At 52.8% G+C, this 14,522-nt stretch overlaps 1 protein-coding gene and 1 long non-coding RNA gene across 2 annotated transcripts; both read left to right on the top strand.

The window, feature by feature from the left end:
* Nucleotides 1-673: 673 nt before the first annotated feature.
* LOC132338262 (uncharacterized) lies at nt 674-3,615 on the top strand. The gene is made up of 4 exons (XR_009489414.1): nt 674-1,077; nt 1,496-1,778; nt 1,867-2,043; nt 2,345-3,615. It is a non-coding gene; the product is annotated as an uncharacterized LOC132338262 (long non-coding RNA).
* Nucleotides 3,616-5,250: 1,635 nt separating this feature from the next.
* Nucleotides 5,251-13,183, top strand: CD55 (CD55 molecule (Cromer blood group)). The gene is made up of 15 exons (XM_059867584.1): nt 5,251-5,569; nt 6,844-7,035; nt 7,535-7,726; nt 7,917-8,013; nt 8,175-8,260; nt 8,503-8,733; nt 9,937-9,996; nt 10,095-10,121; nt 10,228-10,291; nt 10,438-10,548; nt 10,768-10,959; nt 11,164-11,259; nt 11,489-11,587; nt 12,441-12,652; nt 12,748-13,183. Exons 1-15 carry the CDS (start codon nt 5,290-5,292, stop codon nt 12,750-12,752), a joined length of 1,944 nt encoding a protein of 647 aa, XP_059723567.1. The 5' UTR covers nt 5,251-5,289; the 3' UTR covers nt 12,753-13,183.
* The last annotated feature ends 1,339 nt before the right edge of the window (nt 13,184-14,522 follow it).

The raw sequence follows: 14,522 nt of genomic DNA, 5'->3' as shown, positions 1-14,522 counted from the left end.
TGGGAATCCACCCCTGAGCTCAGCCCAGCCCTGTCTGGCACTCCCAGAGCATTCTGCCAGCCTCAGCTCCAGCTCCTCCCTTCCCTGCCCTGGGAAGTGCAGAGTCAGAGCAGAGAACCACCAAAAATAGATGAGCACAGTTCCTGAGAGGAGCTCTGTTCCCCAGCAGTGTCAGCAGCTCTGCCTGTTTGAAACTGCCTCTCCCACACTCCTGATCATGCTCGTCCTGGAGGTGGGTGGGAAATGAGAAATACCCCCAGGTTTGGAGAGTTACACTGATTTTCTCCTGTGTATTTTAGGTACAAATTGGTCGGGAATAATTTCATCCAGTGCCAGCTGAAAGGGAATGATGTTGAATGGAGCAAACTTCCAACTTGTGAATGTGAGATGGTCTTAAACTGTGAGATTGAACCTTTTTACTTCCCTCCAGCTGATCCTGCATCCCCAAGTCCAGCCCACAGCTCTCTTTGGATTGTTTTTGTGGGTGCTCTGTGGCTGATCTGTCCCCAAAGGCACAGCTGAGAAATGCCCATCCTGCTGCTGTTTCAGCAGCTTTGCTCCCACAAAATCAGCATTTCTGTCACAATGGAAGGTGATGGGGTGAGATTTGCAGGAATCCTGAGCACAGCAAGCTGCTGTTCATTTCCTGTGGCAAATAAAGGGAGGGAGAAGAGAGGGAGAGGGAGGAAGGTGTGAGAAGAAAACCTCTTGGGGAACAAAGCAGAGAGAACTGGGACAGGCAGCAGCACTTTACCCACCTAGTGCTGGTTACCCACCTGCCCTGCACAAGGTTTGTCCTCAAGAACCTCAGGCAGACTCAACCTTTTTGTATTTTTTATTAAAACCAAAGCTTTAGCAACACCTTGTCCTTCTCTCCTGCAGTAATTACCTGCTCTCCACCTCCTCCAATCAGCCACGGCAGACACGATGGGGAAGGAGTTGAAGTTTTTGCTTTTAACTCCACGGTGACCTACAGCTGTGACCCCAACTTCCAGCTGGTGGGGAATGGGAGCCTCCAGTGTGGGAGCAGGGACAAAACCAGTGGGGTCTGGAGTGGAGCCACGCCCGAGTGTAAAGGTGCTTTCATCCCATTCAGGGGCTGATATTATTTATTATTTATTATTTATTATTTATTATTTATTATTTAGTATTTAGTATTTATTATTTAGTATTTATTATTTAGAAGTTAGTATTTAGTATTTGGCATTTCCTATTTCATATTTTGTATTTTGTATTTAGTATTTATTACTTAGTATTTATTATTTAGTATTTATTATTTAGTATTTATTACTTAGTATTTATTACTTAGTATTTAGTATTAGTTTGGTATTCAGGGTGAACCAGCTTAAAGTATTGTGGGTATGAAGTGCAGGAGGGGTCAAATGCAAGTGGAAAGGAAATCTGAAAGAGGAAAAAGGCAGTGCTGGAGCAAGGGCTGGGTGGGCTCTGAAGGAAGGAGGAGTGCTCTGAGCAATGCTCCCTCTTTGTCCCCCAGAGAAAAGCTCAGCTGCCAGACTTGGAGCAAAAGGCACGGAGAGGGGAGCTCCTCCCAAAAGTGAGTTGAATCAAGTCCATTTATTTTTCTCCTTTGTCACGTTTCTAGGAAAGGCCACCCGGTGAATTTCACCCCGTGAATTCCATTTCCTCAGGTGCCCGGGGAAATGGAGCCCAGCCCTCTGAGAAGGCTCTGCTGTGGGAGAGGAAGCTCAGCCTCTATAGAAAGGCCCTGCAAAACACCATCCACCCCTCCCAGTCCTCCTCTTTCCTCAGGAAACCAGGTCAGTCCTGCAGGGACAACGGCACCTCCTGGTTACTCCCATCCCTAAAACTCAGAGTTTTCATTTTTTCTCCCATATTTCTCTTCAGTGAGCAGGAACTGGGCTGCCTCAGAGTTCAGATTTGTTCTACCTTTGTACAAACCCCCAAAATCCTATTTTGGGCCCAGCAAAGGATCCATGTGTCCTCTGAAGTACATGGGGATCCTTCCCCCACCTGGCTGCTTTCAGAAGTTAAAAAGGCCCAAATTTCCATCATTTTGTGGAAGTGAGTTGGATTTTGTCATGTTCTTCTCTTCTGTAAGTTTTCTCTCTATAATTTACATTTTTTGCTGGCTGGGCATCTGGTTCACAGCTCAGCCTTGACTGCACTGACCTCCTATTCTCACAAAAAGCTTTGCTTTGTCTGAAATACATTTTGATTTATTGATTATTTCCTTGCCCTAACCTTATTACAGATTTTTTTAAAAAAACCTCATTTTTTGGGCATTTTGAGAAGCAAGAGAGAACTTTGTACCACTTGGGAGTGCCAGGGCTCCAGGTGCTGATGCCAGCCTTGTTCCCCACAGGGAGCTCATGCACAGCCAGGAGAAGCTGGACATGGTGGAAGTTCTGGTCCTCCAAACTCCCCACCCGCTGCAGAGGATAACTTTTATCCATGAAAAGGGTGAATGTTGGCTTTGTGGGAAGTGCTGGCAGCTGTAATTGAGTCACAGAAAGTGGGGAAGACACAACACCCACGGGAGGATCTCATCAGCTGGGGGATGGTGAGGAGGGTTCCTCTGGTGTCAGGGTCAAGCTGAGTTGGCCCATCCCCGAGTTTTGTCTTTTGGGTCAAAACCAGAAAATCTTTTACCATTCCTGACCTGTTCTAAAAGTGCCCCATGCACTGGTCACACTCATTGGGACTCTCACCTTGCTTTAAGGTAAAGGATGACCTAAATCAGGTCGGTCCCACCTATGAGATGTAATTCTTTAATGATGATGTTTTAGCATTCCAAGAAATCGATGGAAAATCATTCCTAAAAGCATTTATTGGCTGATTTCCATATTTGTTCCTCCCATCCGAGTTTTCCTTTCAGTGGTTGCCTCCCAGCATCCCGATCCAGCTGTGATTCCTGCTGATCCCACCGGGCTTTCAGAGGCTGCTGCGGAGCTCCCCGGCTGTCCCGCCCAGCCTGACGCGGTGTTTCCAGGGCCGCAGGTTTTTCTGCTCACTGGCAACACCACAACAAACCCTAAACACAGCCCCAGCCCCCCTGCGGAGGGAGCTGCTCCCCTAACTCCCCAGGAATTCCTGGCTGCAGCTGATCCAGCTGTGGATCCAGCTGCCAGCAGGGAAGAGCAAAGCAAGGACTTCCCTGTCCTGCAGAGTTTTAGCTCATTTATTTTAGGAAACCGTGGTACTTGGGATATTACAGTGTTTAATCTTTATATCTTGAGTGGTTTAAGCCCTTTCTTTAGCAAAAGCTTCTTCGTGGATCAGCCCAAAGTTCCTTGCAGTTTTTATTTCTACCACAGGAAGATAAAGCCGCGTGTGGGCTGGGTATCTCTGATCTCGTATTGCAAAGGAGCCACTTCTGCTTTCCAGAGGGAGGGAGGCAGCTCAGCCCTGCTGTGAGCACCCCAACCAGGCACAGACCCAGAAATACAGCTCCTAAATATCCTCCCCAGGGCTGCCACCCTGCGACAGAGGGACTGGAAAAGTCATGTGTGTTCTTCAGGCTGCCTACCCCAATTTTGTCCTGTAAACACCTAAAACTCCCCAAGCCTTTCTGGGTTTTTATTTCTATTTAGTAATAAATGGTAATTGCTTATAAAGGGCACTCAGTGAATTCAACTCCCTGCTGCTTTCTCATTGTATTTTATTCTCTTTTTCAAGAAGGAATCAGCTTTAAGGTATATCCTGGCAATGATTAGATTCGATGTTCTGTCAGTTCTTTATCACTCTCAACATTTATTTTCTAAATGCCATCCATGGCAAGGTAAACTTGGCCACATATTTTTAAAAAGGAGAAAAGGAGGAAAGCAGGAATGTGTTTCTAGGAAATGGTCTGGAAAAGGCAGCTGGACTTGCATCTCCCCTAATCCTGTTCAGCCACCTGGGACTGAGCCCGGCAGCCCCTGAGCTGAGGCTCAGCCCAGGCAGACCCAGAGCTCAGCCCAGGCAGACCCAGAGCTCAGCCCAGGCAGACCCAGAGCTCAGCCCAGGCAGACCCAGAGCTCAGCCCAGGCAGACCCAGAGCTCAGCCCAGGCTCAGCCCAGGCAGACCCAGAGCTCAGCCCAGGCAGACCCAGAGCTCAGCCCAGGCAGATCCAGGCTCAGCCCAGGCAGCCCCAGAGCTCAGCCCAGGCAGACCCAGGCTCAGCCCAGGAGGTTTTGGGAGCGGGGGCTGAGTTCCTGCGGCAGTCCTGGGGCAGCTCCAGCGCTGTTTTTGCTGTTGGGTTTTGCCGGCCGCCTCCCGCTGCCCCACTGGGCTCGGGCTGCTCCCCGTGCGTGTCCCCAGCAGCTGCCCGGGCTGATTCCTGCGCTGCAGGGACGGCTGGCAGGGCCAGATAAAGCTGCTGGCCCTCGGTGGCCGGGCAGGGACAGAGCTGCTATCGGGGGGCTCAGGCACCGCCCGGGAGGAGCCGGCCGGGCAGAACGGGGCAGAGAACGCGGGTGCAGAGGGCAGGGCTGAGCCCGGTGCCCGGGCAGGGGGCACGGATGTCTCCTGTTCCCTCCCCAAGCAGAAAACAGCCTGTTTTCTGGGTTTTTCTGGGCTTTTCTGGGCTTTTCTGGGGTTCAGCCTGTGAGCAAGGGCATGTCACCGAGCTGAAGCTGCAGCTCTCGGCTCTGTGAGCGCCGCCACTCCCTGCGGGGGCTCAGCATCGCGCAGAGTCTCTGCCAAATAATTTTCAGCATCTTCCTGCGCCGTGCCAAAGTCTCTGCCCAAAGCTAATACAGGAGAATTCCCCAGAATTTAAAGGTGGTTTGTTTTATTTCCTGTTAACAGATTCCTCTTGCCTTAGGCAGCCACCATCCCTGTTCAGGCCAGTGAGCTGTGAAAACGCAGCCGAGGTCTCTCCATGGAATCTGTCATCGTGTTTACAAGGAAGTGTTTTACAGGAATACGTTATCCAAGGTGCTGGATTCCTCCCTTCGGAAACCACCTCCGTGTCCATTGTTACATCTGACTGGAACTTAAATTGTATAGGAAAGGAAAATAAAGTGGAAATTAAAAATAAATAAATAAATAAAAGAGGTAAGTTGGTAAGTTTGAGCAGTGGAAACATCGCTGACTCCTGGATAACAAAGGGAAACAGGAAGGTGCAGGTCGGCTGGCGGCTGCCCTGTCCTTGGACTGGGAGGACACATTCCCCTTCCTGCCCTTTTTGGTTTGGGTATTTTCTTTTCCTTTGCGACTTGGCAGCTTTGGAGGGAGGGAGGGAGGGGGGGTCTTTCCTGGAAGTGCAGAGTAAGGCTGAGAAGGAGAGGCTGAGGCAGCGGATTCCCGGGGAGCCGCTCCTTGGGATGCCAGGCGCGCCTGGCACCGCTCACCCCGCGCGTTCCACACCCAGCCCCGCTCCCCACCGCGCTCACGGCTTTCGTCAGAGCCTTCCCGGAGCCGAGCCGAGCTCAGCTGAGCTGGGCTGGCCGGGACGGGAGGGCGGCGGCTCCGCGGAGCTCGGAGCAGCCCCGCGGGAGGGGCTCCGCTGCCCGGGCAGTGCCGGGGGACCCGCGATGGGCTCCGGCAGCCGCTGCTCGCTCCTGCTGCTCCTGCCGGTGCTGCTGGTGCTGCCCGCGGCGCGGGGTGAGCCCCTGGAGGGGAGCGGGGTGCGGGGAGCCGGGCACGCCGGGCTGGGGGCTCCGTGCGGGCGGGAGCGCTCTCTGCTCCCGCGGGTGTGCGACTCCAGGATCCATGGGAGTGGGGGTTATCCATGGGAGTGGGGGTTATCCATGGGAATGTGTGAGTTTTCCATGGGAATGTGTGGGTTATCCATGGCAGTGTGGGTTATCCATGGCAGTGTGGGTGTTATCCATGGGAGTGTGGGTTATCCATGGCAGTGTGGGTTATCCATGGGAATGTGTGAGTTATCCATGGCAGTGTGGGTTATCCATGGGAATGTGGGTGTTATCCATGGGAATGTGGGTTATCCACGGGAGTGTGGGTTATCCATGGGAATGTGTGAGTTTTCCATGGGAATGTGTGGGTTATCCATGGCAGTGTGGGTTATCCATGGCAGTGTGGGTGTTATCCATGGCAGTGTGGGTGTTATCCATGGCAGTGTGGGTTATCCATGGGAATGTGTGAGTTATCCATGGCAGTGTGGGTTATCCATGGGAATGTGTGAGTTATCCATGGGAGTGTGGGTTATCCATGGGAATGTGGGTGTTATCCATGGGAATGTGGGTTATCCACGGCAGTGTGAGTTATCCATGGGAATGTGGGTGTTATCCATGGCAGTGTGTGTGAGGTATATATGCTCCATGTCTTATCCATGTGAATGTGATCCGTGTGTGTTTTCTGTGTGCTCTGTGTTATGTGTGTCGGTGTGTTTGTTATCCATGTGCTCGTGCTCTGTGTGCTCCTTTTGTGGCTGTTTGTGCTGAGTATGTTCTCTTGTGTGTGTGTGTCCCATATCCCTGTTCCTGTGTGTTCTCCATGTGCTCCATATCCCTGTCCCTGTGTGTGCTCCATATCCCTGTCCCTGTGTGTGTCCCATATCCCTGTGTGTGTCCCATATCCCTGTCCCTGTGTGTGTCCCATATCCCTGTCCCTGTGTGTGCTCCATATCCCTGTCCCTGTGTGTGTCCCATATCCCTGTCCCTGTGTGTGCTCCATATCCCTGTCCCTGTGTGTGTCCCATATCCCTGTGTGTGTCCCATATCCCTGTCCCTGTGTGTGTCCCATATCCCTGTCCCTGTGTGTGCTCCATATCCCTGTCCCTGTGTGTGCTCCATATCCCTGTCCCTGCGTGTGCTCCCTGTGCCACCCTTTCCCACCGGCTCTGTGTGCCCCTGCCCTGCCCAGGGTACAAGAGCAGCAGAAGGAGCCCCGCTAAATCCCCGTTTATTTTCCCCCAGGGGACTGCGGGCCGCTGCCGAATATCAGCCACGCCGAGCCCCGAGGGGACACCAAACACCAGCAGAGCTTCAGTGTGGGCTCCACAGTGACCTTCGGCTGCGTGCCGGGTTTCACCAAAATCCCCTTTGTCCCCGCCACCATCCAGTGCCTGCCGAACTCCCGCTGGTCCAGCCTGCCGGAGTTCTGCGGCCGTGAGTGTTTCCCTCTCTCTGACACAAGGAGGGCGCGGGCTGCTTGCGGGAACACCCACAGCTTTGGCAATCGCTGCCTCAGGGGTTTCCTCATCACACAGCATGAAGTGGTCTGGCCACTTCTCTTGCTGCTCCTTTTTCCTACACTCCACCGAGGCCGTTGGAGGCACTTGTGTGTTAATGAAAATAGAGGAACAGCTTGGGAAGCACATGGGAAAGGGGAGGGATGCAGGAGCAGAGCACTGAGTAACCAAAGGGTTAACCAGGCAGGGAGGTTTGGCTTTGGGGATTTGGAGACTTCTCCAGTGAGAGCTGGCTGCATTTCTCCACCTCAGACAATTCCCTGGTGGCAGTGGCCAGGGAGGAGGGCACTGTTTGGGGTGTCCATGCTCTTAGTGAGGCTCGTTCATTTTCATTCAGATTTGTGCTTACAGCTGAAAGCAAAATGTTGTTATTTCTGCTCTGTAACCGGACATTTGGGTGTCTCTGTGGTGGCCAGGCAGCTGTCCCAGACCCAGCACTGTGAAATTCGCTGCGCTATCACCAGAAGACAAAATGCAGAATTTTTATGCTGTTAACACCACGGTGAGGTACATTTGTCGTGAAGGTTATGAAAACACCACAGCCCAGCCCCCCACCAGCACCTGTTTGGACAACTTAACGTGGACAGAAGTTCCTGAACTGTGTCAGAGTGAGTGTCCCCATGTCATTTCATTTTCCCCAACGCTGTGTTCCAAGTGCCACGCCTGTATTTTAAAATTGCTCCTCTCTAATGACATTTAACATGAAATACCCTTAATTGCCATACTGCCATGAAAACGAAATCTGTGGGGCTTTTCCCAGCCTCAAGGTGCCCTAAGGATAATCTTACTCTTTTTTAGAGAAATCTTGTGGTATTCCAGCCAATCCAGAACATGGCAAAGTCATTCTAAAAGATCATCTGCTGGGTGAAACAGCCAGAGTGGTTTGTGACCGTGGGTGAGTGTGAAGCCACAGCCTCTGCATCCCAGTTGCCTGGCCAGAGTCACTGGGGTGTCAGCTGGGACGTGGGGCCAATGCAGAGTCCTCACACCTCTGTGGTGACACAGTCTTGGTTGGTGACAACCAGGTGATTTCGGGATGTGCCTTTTGCCCCGCAGGTACAGATTAAAGGGAGCATCACCTTCCATCAGGTGTCTCCTAGAGGGAGACAAAGCTGTCTGGAGTCCTCTTCCAGCTTGTCAGGGTGAGTGAAGTTGTCCAGTGCTTGACTGGAAAACCCAAATATTCTGACCCAGAAATGCTGAATTTTTGGTTTATTTCAGTAAGTGAAGTCAGGTCAGCATCTCTGCAAGGGGACAGCTGCTGCCACAAGCAGGGAGTCCCCAGGAGCATCGCTGGTTCCTGTGCAAGCCTGGCAGGAGCAGCGTCTGCTGGGAAGAGCATCCCAGGGGTCCCCTCCTGAGTTCTCTCCTCTTTCCCCCACAGTGATTTCCTGTCCCCCTCCTCCAGCCATCCCCCACGGGCAGCACAGTGGGAACAGCTCGGAGGGGTTCGTGCTGGGCTCCGTCACAACCTACACCTGCGAGCCGGGGCTGGAGCTGGTGGGACAGGACACGCTGCGCTGCACCGGCCACAGCGGCCACAGCGGCGACAGCGGCGACAGCGGCGACAGCGGCGACAGCGGCACCTGGAGCGGGACCCCGCCCGCCTGCCGGGGTGAGCCCCGTCCCCTGCTCACAGCCACCCCTTCCCTGGCAGTGTGCTCCTGCTGGGCTGCTCCCTGCTCCTGATCCCATCCCTGCTCACAGCCACCCCTTCCTTTCCCGCAGTGTGCTCCTGCTGGGCTGGTCACCGCTCCTGATCCCGTCCCCTGCTCACAGCCACCCCTTCCCTGGCAGTGTGCTCCTGCTGGGCTGGTCCCTGCTCCTGATCCCATCCCTGCTCACAGCCACCCCTTCCTTCCCTGGCAGTGTGCTCCTGCTGAGCTGGTCACTGCTCCTGATCCCATCCCTGCTCACAGCCACCCCTTCCCCCTCGGTGTGCTCCTGCTGGGCTGCTCCCTGCTCCTGATCCCATCCCTGCTCACAGCCACCCCTTCCCCCTCGGTGTGCTCCTGCTGGGCCGGTCTCTGCTCCTGATCCCATCCCTGCTCACAGCCACCCCTTCCTTTCCCGCAGGGTGCTCCTGCTGGGCTGGTCACCGCTCCTGATCCCATCCCCTGCTCACAGCCACCCCTTCCTTCCCCCTCGGTGTGCTCCTGCTGGGCTGCTCCCTGCTCCTGATCCCATCCCTGCTCACAGCCACCCCTTCCTTTCCTGCAGTGTGCTCCTGCTGGGCTGCTCCCTGTACCTGAACCCATCCCTGCTCACAGCCACCCCTTCCCCCTCGGTGTGCTCCTGCTGGGCTGGTCATTGTTCCTGATCCCATCCCTGCTCACAGCCACACCTTCCTTTCCCACAGTGTGCTCCTGCTGGGCTGCTCCCTGCTCCTGATCCCATCCTGGCTGCACAGCCACCCTGCAGGGTTTGTTTCCAGGGGAGCAGCACCTGCTCTGCAAGGTGCTCTGCAGGAGCAGAACCAGACTTGGTTTTACATTTTCCCTTCAAGAGGAACAGGCAGAAATGCAATGAACACTGTGGGAAATGATCAGTGGCTGCAAAGCTGGTGGAGGGAGCTTGGAAAGGATTTATTTATGTCTCGTGTCCAGCAACACCCAGGCAGTAAATCCAAGTGGAAGAACAGAATCCTCTCTGTCCTTAAGGCCTGGAGTGGCACAAGAGGTCTCTGCCACAACCTGAGATGCACAAGTCACCTGCCCATGTGATGTTTACTCCTCTCTGAACTGTTTTATATATTATGCACAAGTTGAGCACCAAATAAAATAACATTTTGAGTGTTTTTTCCTTTGTCTCTCCCTAGTTAAAACCACAGCAGAGACAAACCAAACCAAACCCTCAGAAGAGAATCCTTACTGGCTGGGTAAGAGCTCCATTTCTTAGAATTCCTGTTAATTGCTGTAATTGCACCACATTTTGGCCTCATATTTTTAAGATCTCTTTCATTATTTTCCTCCCCAGCAAGCATCCTCATTCCCAGTTGCATTGGTAAGTAGCTTAAAACTGAAAATGTATTTTCCTACCCCAAAGCTGTTTGCTGTTAAATACCTGGAGTCAGTGGTTGATTTCACTCTCCCTTTCCCTTGTTTGTTAGTTCCCCCAGTAGCCCTTGGAATTCTTGCTGGGATCATCATGAGACGGAAAGAGAGTGAGAAGCAGTAAGCTGCCCCTTGAAAATCAGACCTCTCCCTGGGGATAAGTGGATTTTTCCTTTCAAACCCTACACCTTCAGTATATTTGCATGGTTAGCACGATTTCTCCACATCCTTTTATTCTACAATTTTCCCCCTTTCTGTCTCTCCAGCTCTTATAGTGTGAATTCACAAAAGCAGGAGGTGAAGGGAAGGGATGCAGCGATGAACCTGGAGGTTGCAGATGAGAAGAAGCACCCCAAGCCCTGGAATTCCTACTTTTGGTAGGTTCCCTTGTTCACCTGCCCAAAAACTTGTGCCAGACCTCTGACTACAGCCAGGGGTCTCACTGCTGCTGAGCTCACCTGTGCAGAGGATTTTTGAGCAGTTTTTGACTTTCAAATGCCACGATGAACTCCCTGCTGTCCAAAGGGGGTTTCAGGAGGGTTTGGGGGTTGCTGGCTGCTCTCTGGGTGGATTTCCCCCGTCTCTCTCATCCACAGCCACACAGGGAACTGCCACGTGTGTCCCAGCTGTGAGGAGCAGCTCCACAGTGACCTGGCCCCTCTCCCAGAGCCCCCACACCACGGCTGTGCCACCTGCCAGGACTGGCTGAGCTCCCAGCCCCAAAAACCCCGCAGCTACTCGGTCCCCAGCATCGGTGGTGGGGACAGCCAGAGCCCAGCAGGCAGCAGGTACAGATCCAGCAGGGATCCATGGGAGGGGAAAGGGGGAGGAAGCACCTCTGGGTGGATAAAGTGAGTTTTGCAGCTGGAATTCGTGTGGCTCCTGTTCTAGCAGGAGTAAGGGTTTGATATCAGGGAGCAGTGGCTCTGTTGGGCAGGAGGTGTTTTTGGGAAGCCACAGACTCAGGCTGTGTGTTCTCTCTGTGTGTTCAGCTCTCCTGCCAAAGCTGTGGATGGGCTGAGGGCAGATGGCACAGGAGAAGCTGCTCCATGGAGGAGTGAGGCAAAGCAGCCCATGGACCACCAAAGGTCAGTCCTCCACCTAAAAACACCCAGATGCCACGGTGGACAAAAATCAGCAAATTTCAGAACTGTGTTCATCAGAGAATCCCAGAATGGTTTGGGTTGGAAGGGACCTTAAAGCTCATCTCATCCCCCCACACCTCCCACTATGCCAGGCTGTTCCAAGCCCCAGATCCACAGCCTGGAAGGCACATCCATGCTTCCAGTGCACATCCTCAGTGGTTCTTCTCTGCAGGGACCACATCTGTCCCATCTGTGAGAGCTGGCTCCGTGCCCACACTGGCCAGGGTGACAGCAGGGCTGTGACACCGGGGGAGTGGCAGCAGCACAAGGGGTGAGTGTGGCCAGGGCAGGCAGCTCCTGCCCAGCTCCTCTCAGACCTGCTGTGTGTGCCCAGTGCCTCCAAGCTGAGAGCTCAGGGCCTCACTCAGGATAAAAGCAGGGGGCAGTGTGTGAATGTTGGTGTGCCAGGGTAGAAGGGTGGTGCCTGCTCAAGCAGAGAGATGTGGAACTGGGTGAGGCTCACCCAGGTGATGCTTGTGGGGTTTCCCTGGGTGTCTCTGGAGCAGCCTGTGCTCCTCAGCCGTGCTCACCTGGCTGGGCCTCGTGTTCTTTGGGGCTCTGGTTTTGGTTAAGCAGCAAAGAGCCCAGGTGAGACCCTGCAGTGGGAGCCTCTTCTCAGCCTCTGCCCAGCGCTTTTCCCACCTGTGGGTGTGGTTCCTTTGCTTGTGGCAAGGTAAGGTTTTGGGCCAGAGAAGTGATGAGGTAAAGCTATTTGCTCAGTTTATTTATTTACCTTCTGATGCTCATCCACGTGAGTCTGGTGCTCTCTCAGGCTGACAAAGCTTCCTCAACACAGTCACCACTGCCAGGGCCAAATTCTCATGAAAAACCAGACAAACATGCTTGGACATGTGAATCTGCTTGCTTTGGCTTTGGGAAGTGTGAACTCCTTGCTGCTGCATTTGCTTCAGGGTTTTTCCATTTATTCCTGTGAGTGCCTGCTCCACTGGCTGGGAGCCCCAGTCGTGGGGGAGCTGGTCCAGTTCTGCATTCTTGAACCACTGCCTGTTGGAGTTTAAAAAGGGAACTTGTGAAGGAAAGCAGCTCTGTGGGTGCTGGAGCCTGTGCAGGGTGGTTTGGAGAGGGGCAGGTCACGGTTCTTACACTCCCCTCTCTCCCCACAGCCCCCAGGGCCCCGTCTGCCCCCCCTGCACGGACAGACAGCTCCTGTCCCTGGTCCACGGGGACACAGCCAGCAGCCCCGTGTGTCCCCTGGCCGGGGAGGGGACCCCAGCCCACCTGGTCCCTGTGCACAGCCCCGGCTGCCACCTGTGCCCCGTGTGCTCGGTGCCCACCCACGCTCACCTGTGCCAGCCCCAGCACCTGGCACCTGATGGTAGGAGCTGCTCGGGGCACCCCAAACACCCCGGGGTCCCAAACCCTCCCCAGGCCGAGGGGCTCCCCCTGATTCCTGCTTGTTTCCCGTTTCAGGATAAATCCAGGAGCTGAGGAGGGAAGGGGAGTTCAGCACCGATCCCTGGCAGGGATTCAGCTCTGAGTGCAATAAAGTGACCTGAAATCAAAGCTCTGACTTCACCTGGGCTGGCAAAGAAGCAGAAAAACCAAACACACTTCAAACCCACCTCTGTGCTGGTTCAATGCCCACTTCTTTGTTTATTTTTGTATGAACAAGTATTTTTGCAGCTCTTAAAGTGAGACTTTAAAAAGTCAGTAAAGGTTTCTTTGTGCTAGGAAAACAATTTCCTCTTTGCACAATCTTACAAGATTTATTTGTATTTCTTAAACTACTTTCTTTAAACTGAGGTTCCTTTCCTAGTGTGCAGATAAAAGTGTCAAATTTACAGTATTTATAGTAAAACTGTTTTGTAAATAAAAGGAATATAAAATAAAGAATACTGGTATCCTGGATCTGGGGTTTATTTACTAATCAAGCCTTCCCATAGAGTGGCTTAAATGATTTTGCAGTCTCATTATTTGCCAGATGTAATCAAGTTCATTAATTGTTTCTGCTCAATTAATTGCTGCTGTTGCACTGGTGTCCAGTGCCTGAGCTTTCCTGGAATTGTGGTGAGGGAGGTGAGGCAGTGCTCTCTTTTCCCTCCTGACAAAGTGGCCTGGAAGCAGTGACTGCCAGGAAACCCTGGCTCTGCTGTGTGGGACTGGAGTGCTTTGGAAGGCACCTGGAATGCTGCTCAGAACTTCTGGAATGCTGCTCAGACCTCAAGGGCAGCTATCCCTGTGTGAAGCCACGGAGATGCCAAAGACCTTTGTCCTGGGAGCAGGACACCAACCCCCAGCTTTTGGGCATTCTGTTTTCATCCTGCCTGCCCTGAGCCACTCGTGGCTGTGCTGAGGATGTGTGTGAGCGTGGAGAGAGGTGAGGGAGGGACCAACCATGTGGGCAGAACGCCCTGGATTTGTCTGGCTGATGGCAAGGCCATGCTGAGGCACTGGAGTCCTTTCCTGCTGTAACTCAGCCTGGCTGAAGATCACTGGGTAAGCTGTCACAAAATGGAGTTAGGATTGGAAGGTTTCCTGCTTAGAAGGGAAACACCACTGTGGTGGAATTCTGACTGCCTAAGCCTGAGCCACTCAGACTTTTAGCTGCTGGGAAAGCAAAATGTGGAGGTTTGGGGTTTTGTCAGCTGCAGAGGTAAATCACCCATCTGGGAGCTTCTCATGATGCTCACTGGGAACAGGAACCATCCAAAATGTGCCTCCTACAGACCTTTGGTTTCTCCATTTTCCCCTGCTAGCAGGAACACGCCTCTCACAAGAAGGAAACCCACAAATAACCATTTCCATCCACACATCAGCCTTGTTCCAGACAGACCCCCAAGTTCTCCCTCCCCAGCAGAGCACTGTCCTGTCAGCTGTCACAGGGGCACTGCAGATCCTGTTTCTTCAAGCACTGCAGGTTATTTTTATTGCTCTTTTACCGTAAGCCACGTGAGTGACTAAATGGACAAAATACAACCTAAAGCCTCCCAGCTCTGGGTTGTCTTTGGTTTTGCTATTTCAATCCCAGCACATTTATTCATACTGCATAGTCCAAAGTGTTTTTTTTTCCCAAATGATTTAACATGTGATTTGGGGATCAGCTTGGAATTATCTCCCCACAACCAAATGAAAGGAATTGTGAATGCTGAAACATTGTTTACAGGTGTGGTCACAAAATTTACCATTGGAGAGGGTTTATTTACTGTATTTGTGATCAAGTGCACATCATTTTTCTTTATAATCTG

The sequence above is a fragment of the Haemorhous mexicanus genome, chromosome 25, assembly GCF_027477595.1.
Source record: "Haemorhous mexicanus isolate bHaeMex1 chromosome 25, bHaeMex1.pri, whole genome shotgun sequence".
NCBI classification, from domain to species: Eukaryota; Metazoa; Chordata; class Aves; order Passeriformes; family Fringillidae; genus Haemorhous; species Haemorhous mexicanus.
The sequence above is the reverse complement of the archived record's forward strand: the minus strand, read 5'-3'. Positions and strand labels throughout refer to the sequence as shown.

What these genes read in the sequence shown, in the direction of transcription:
- CD55 (XM_059867584.1), top strand. Translation starts at nt 5,290, where the DNA reads ATGCCAGGCGCGCCTGGCACCGCTCACCCCGCGCGTTCCACACCCAGC. An exon ending in CGGAAAGAGAGTGAGAAGCA is followed by an intron (nt 10,292 to 10,437) that starts GTAAGCTGCCCC and finishes CTGTCTCTCCAG; the next exon opens with CTCTTATAGTGTGAATTCAC. An exon ending in CAGAGCCCAGCAGGCAGCAG is followed by an intron (nt 10,960 to 11,163) that starts GTACAGATCCAG and finishes CTGTGTGTTCAG; the next exon opens with CTCTCCTGCCAAAGCTGTGG.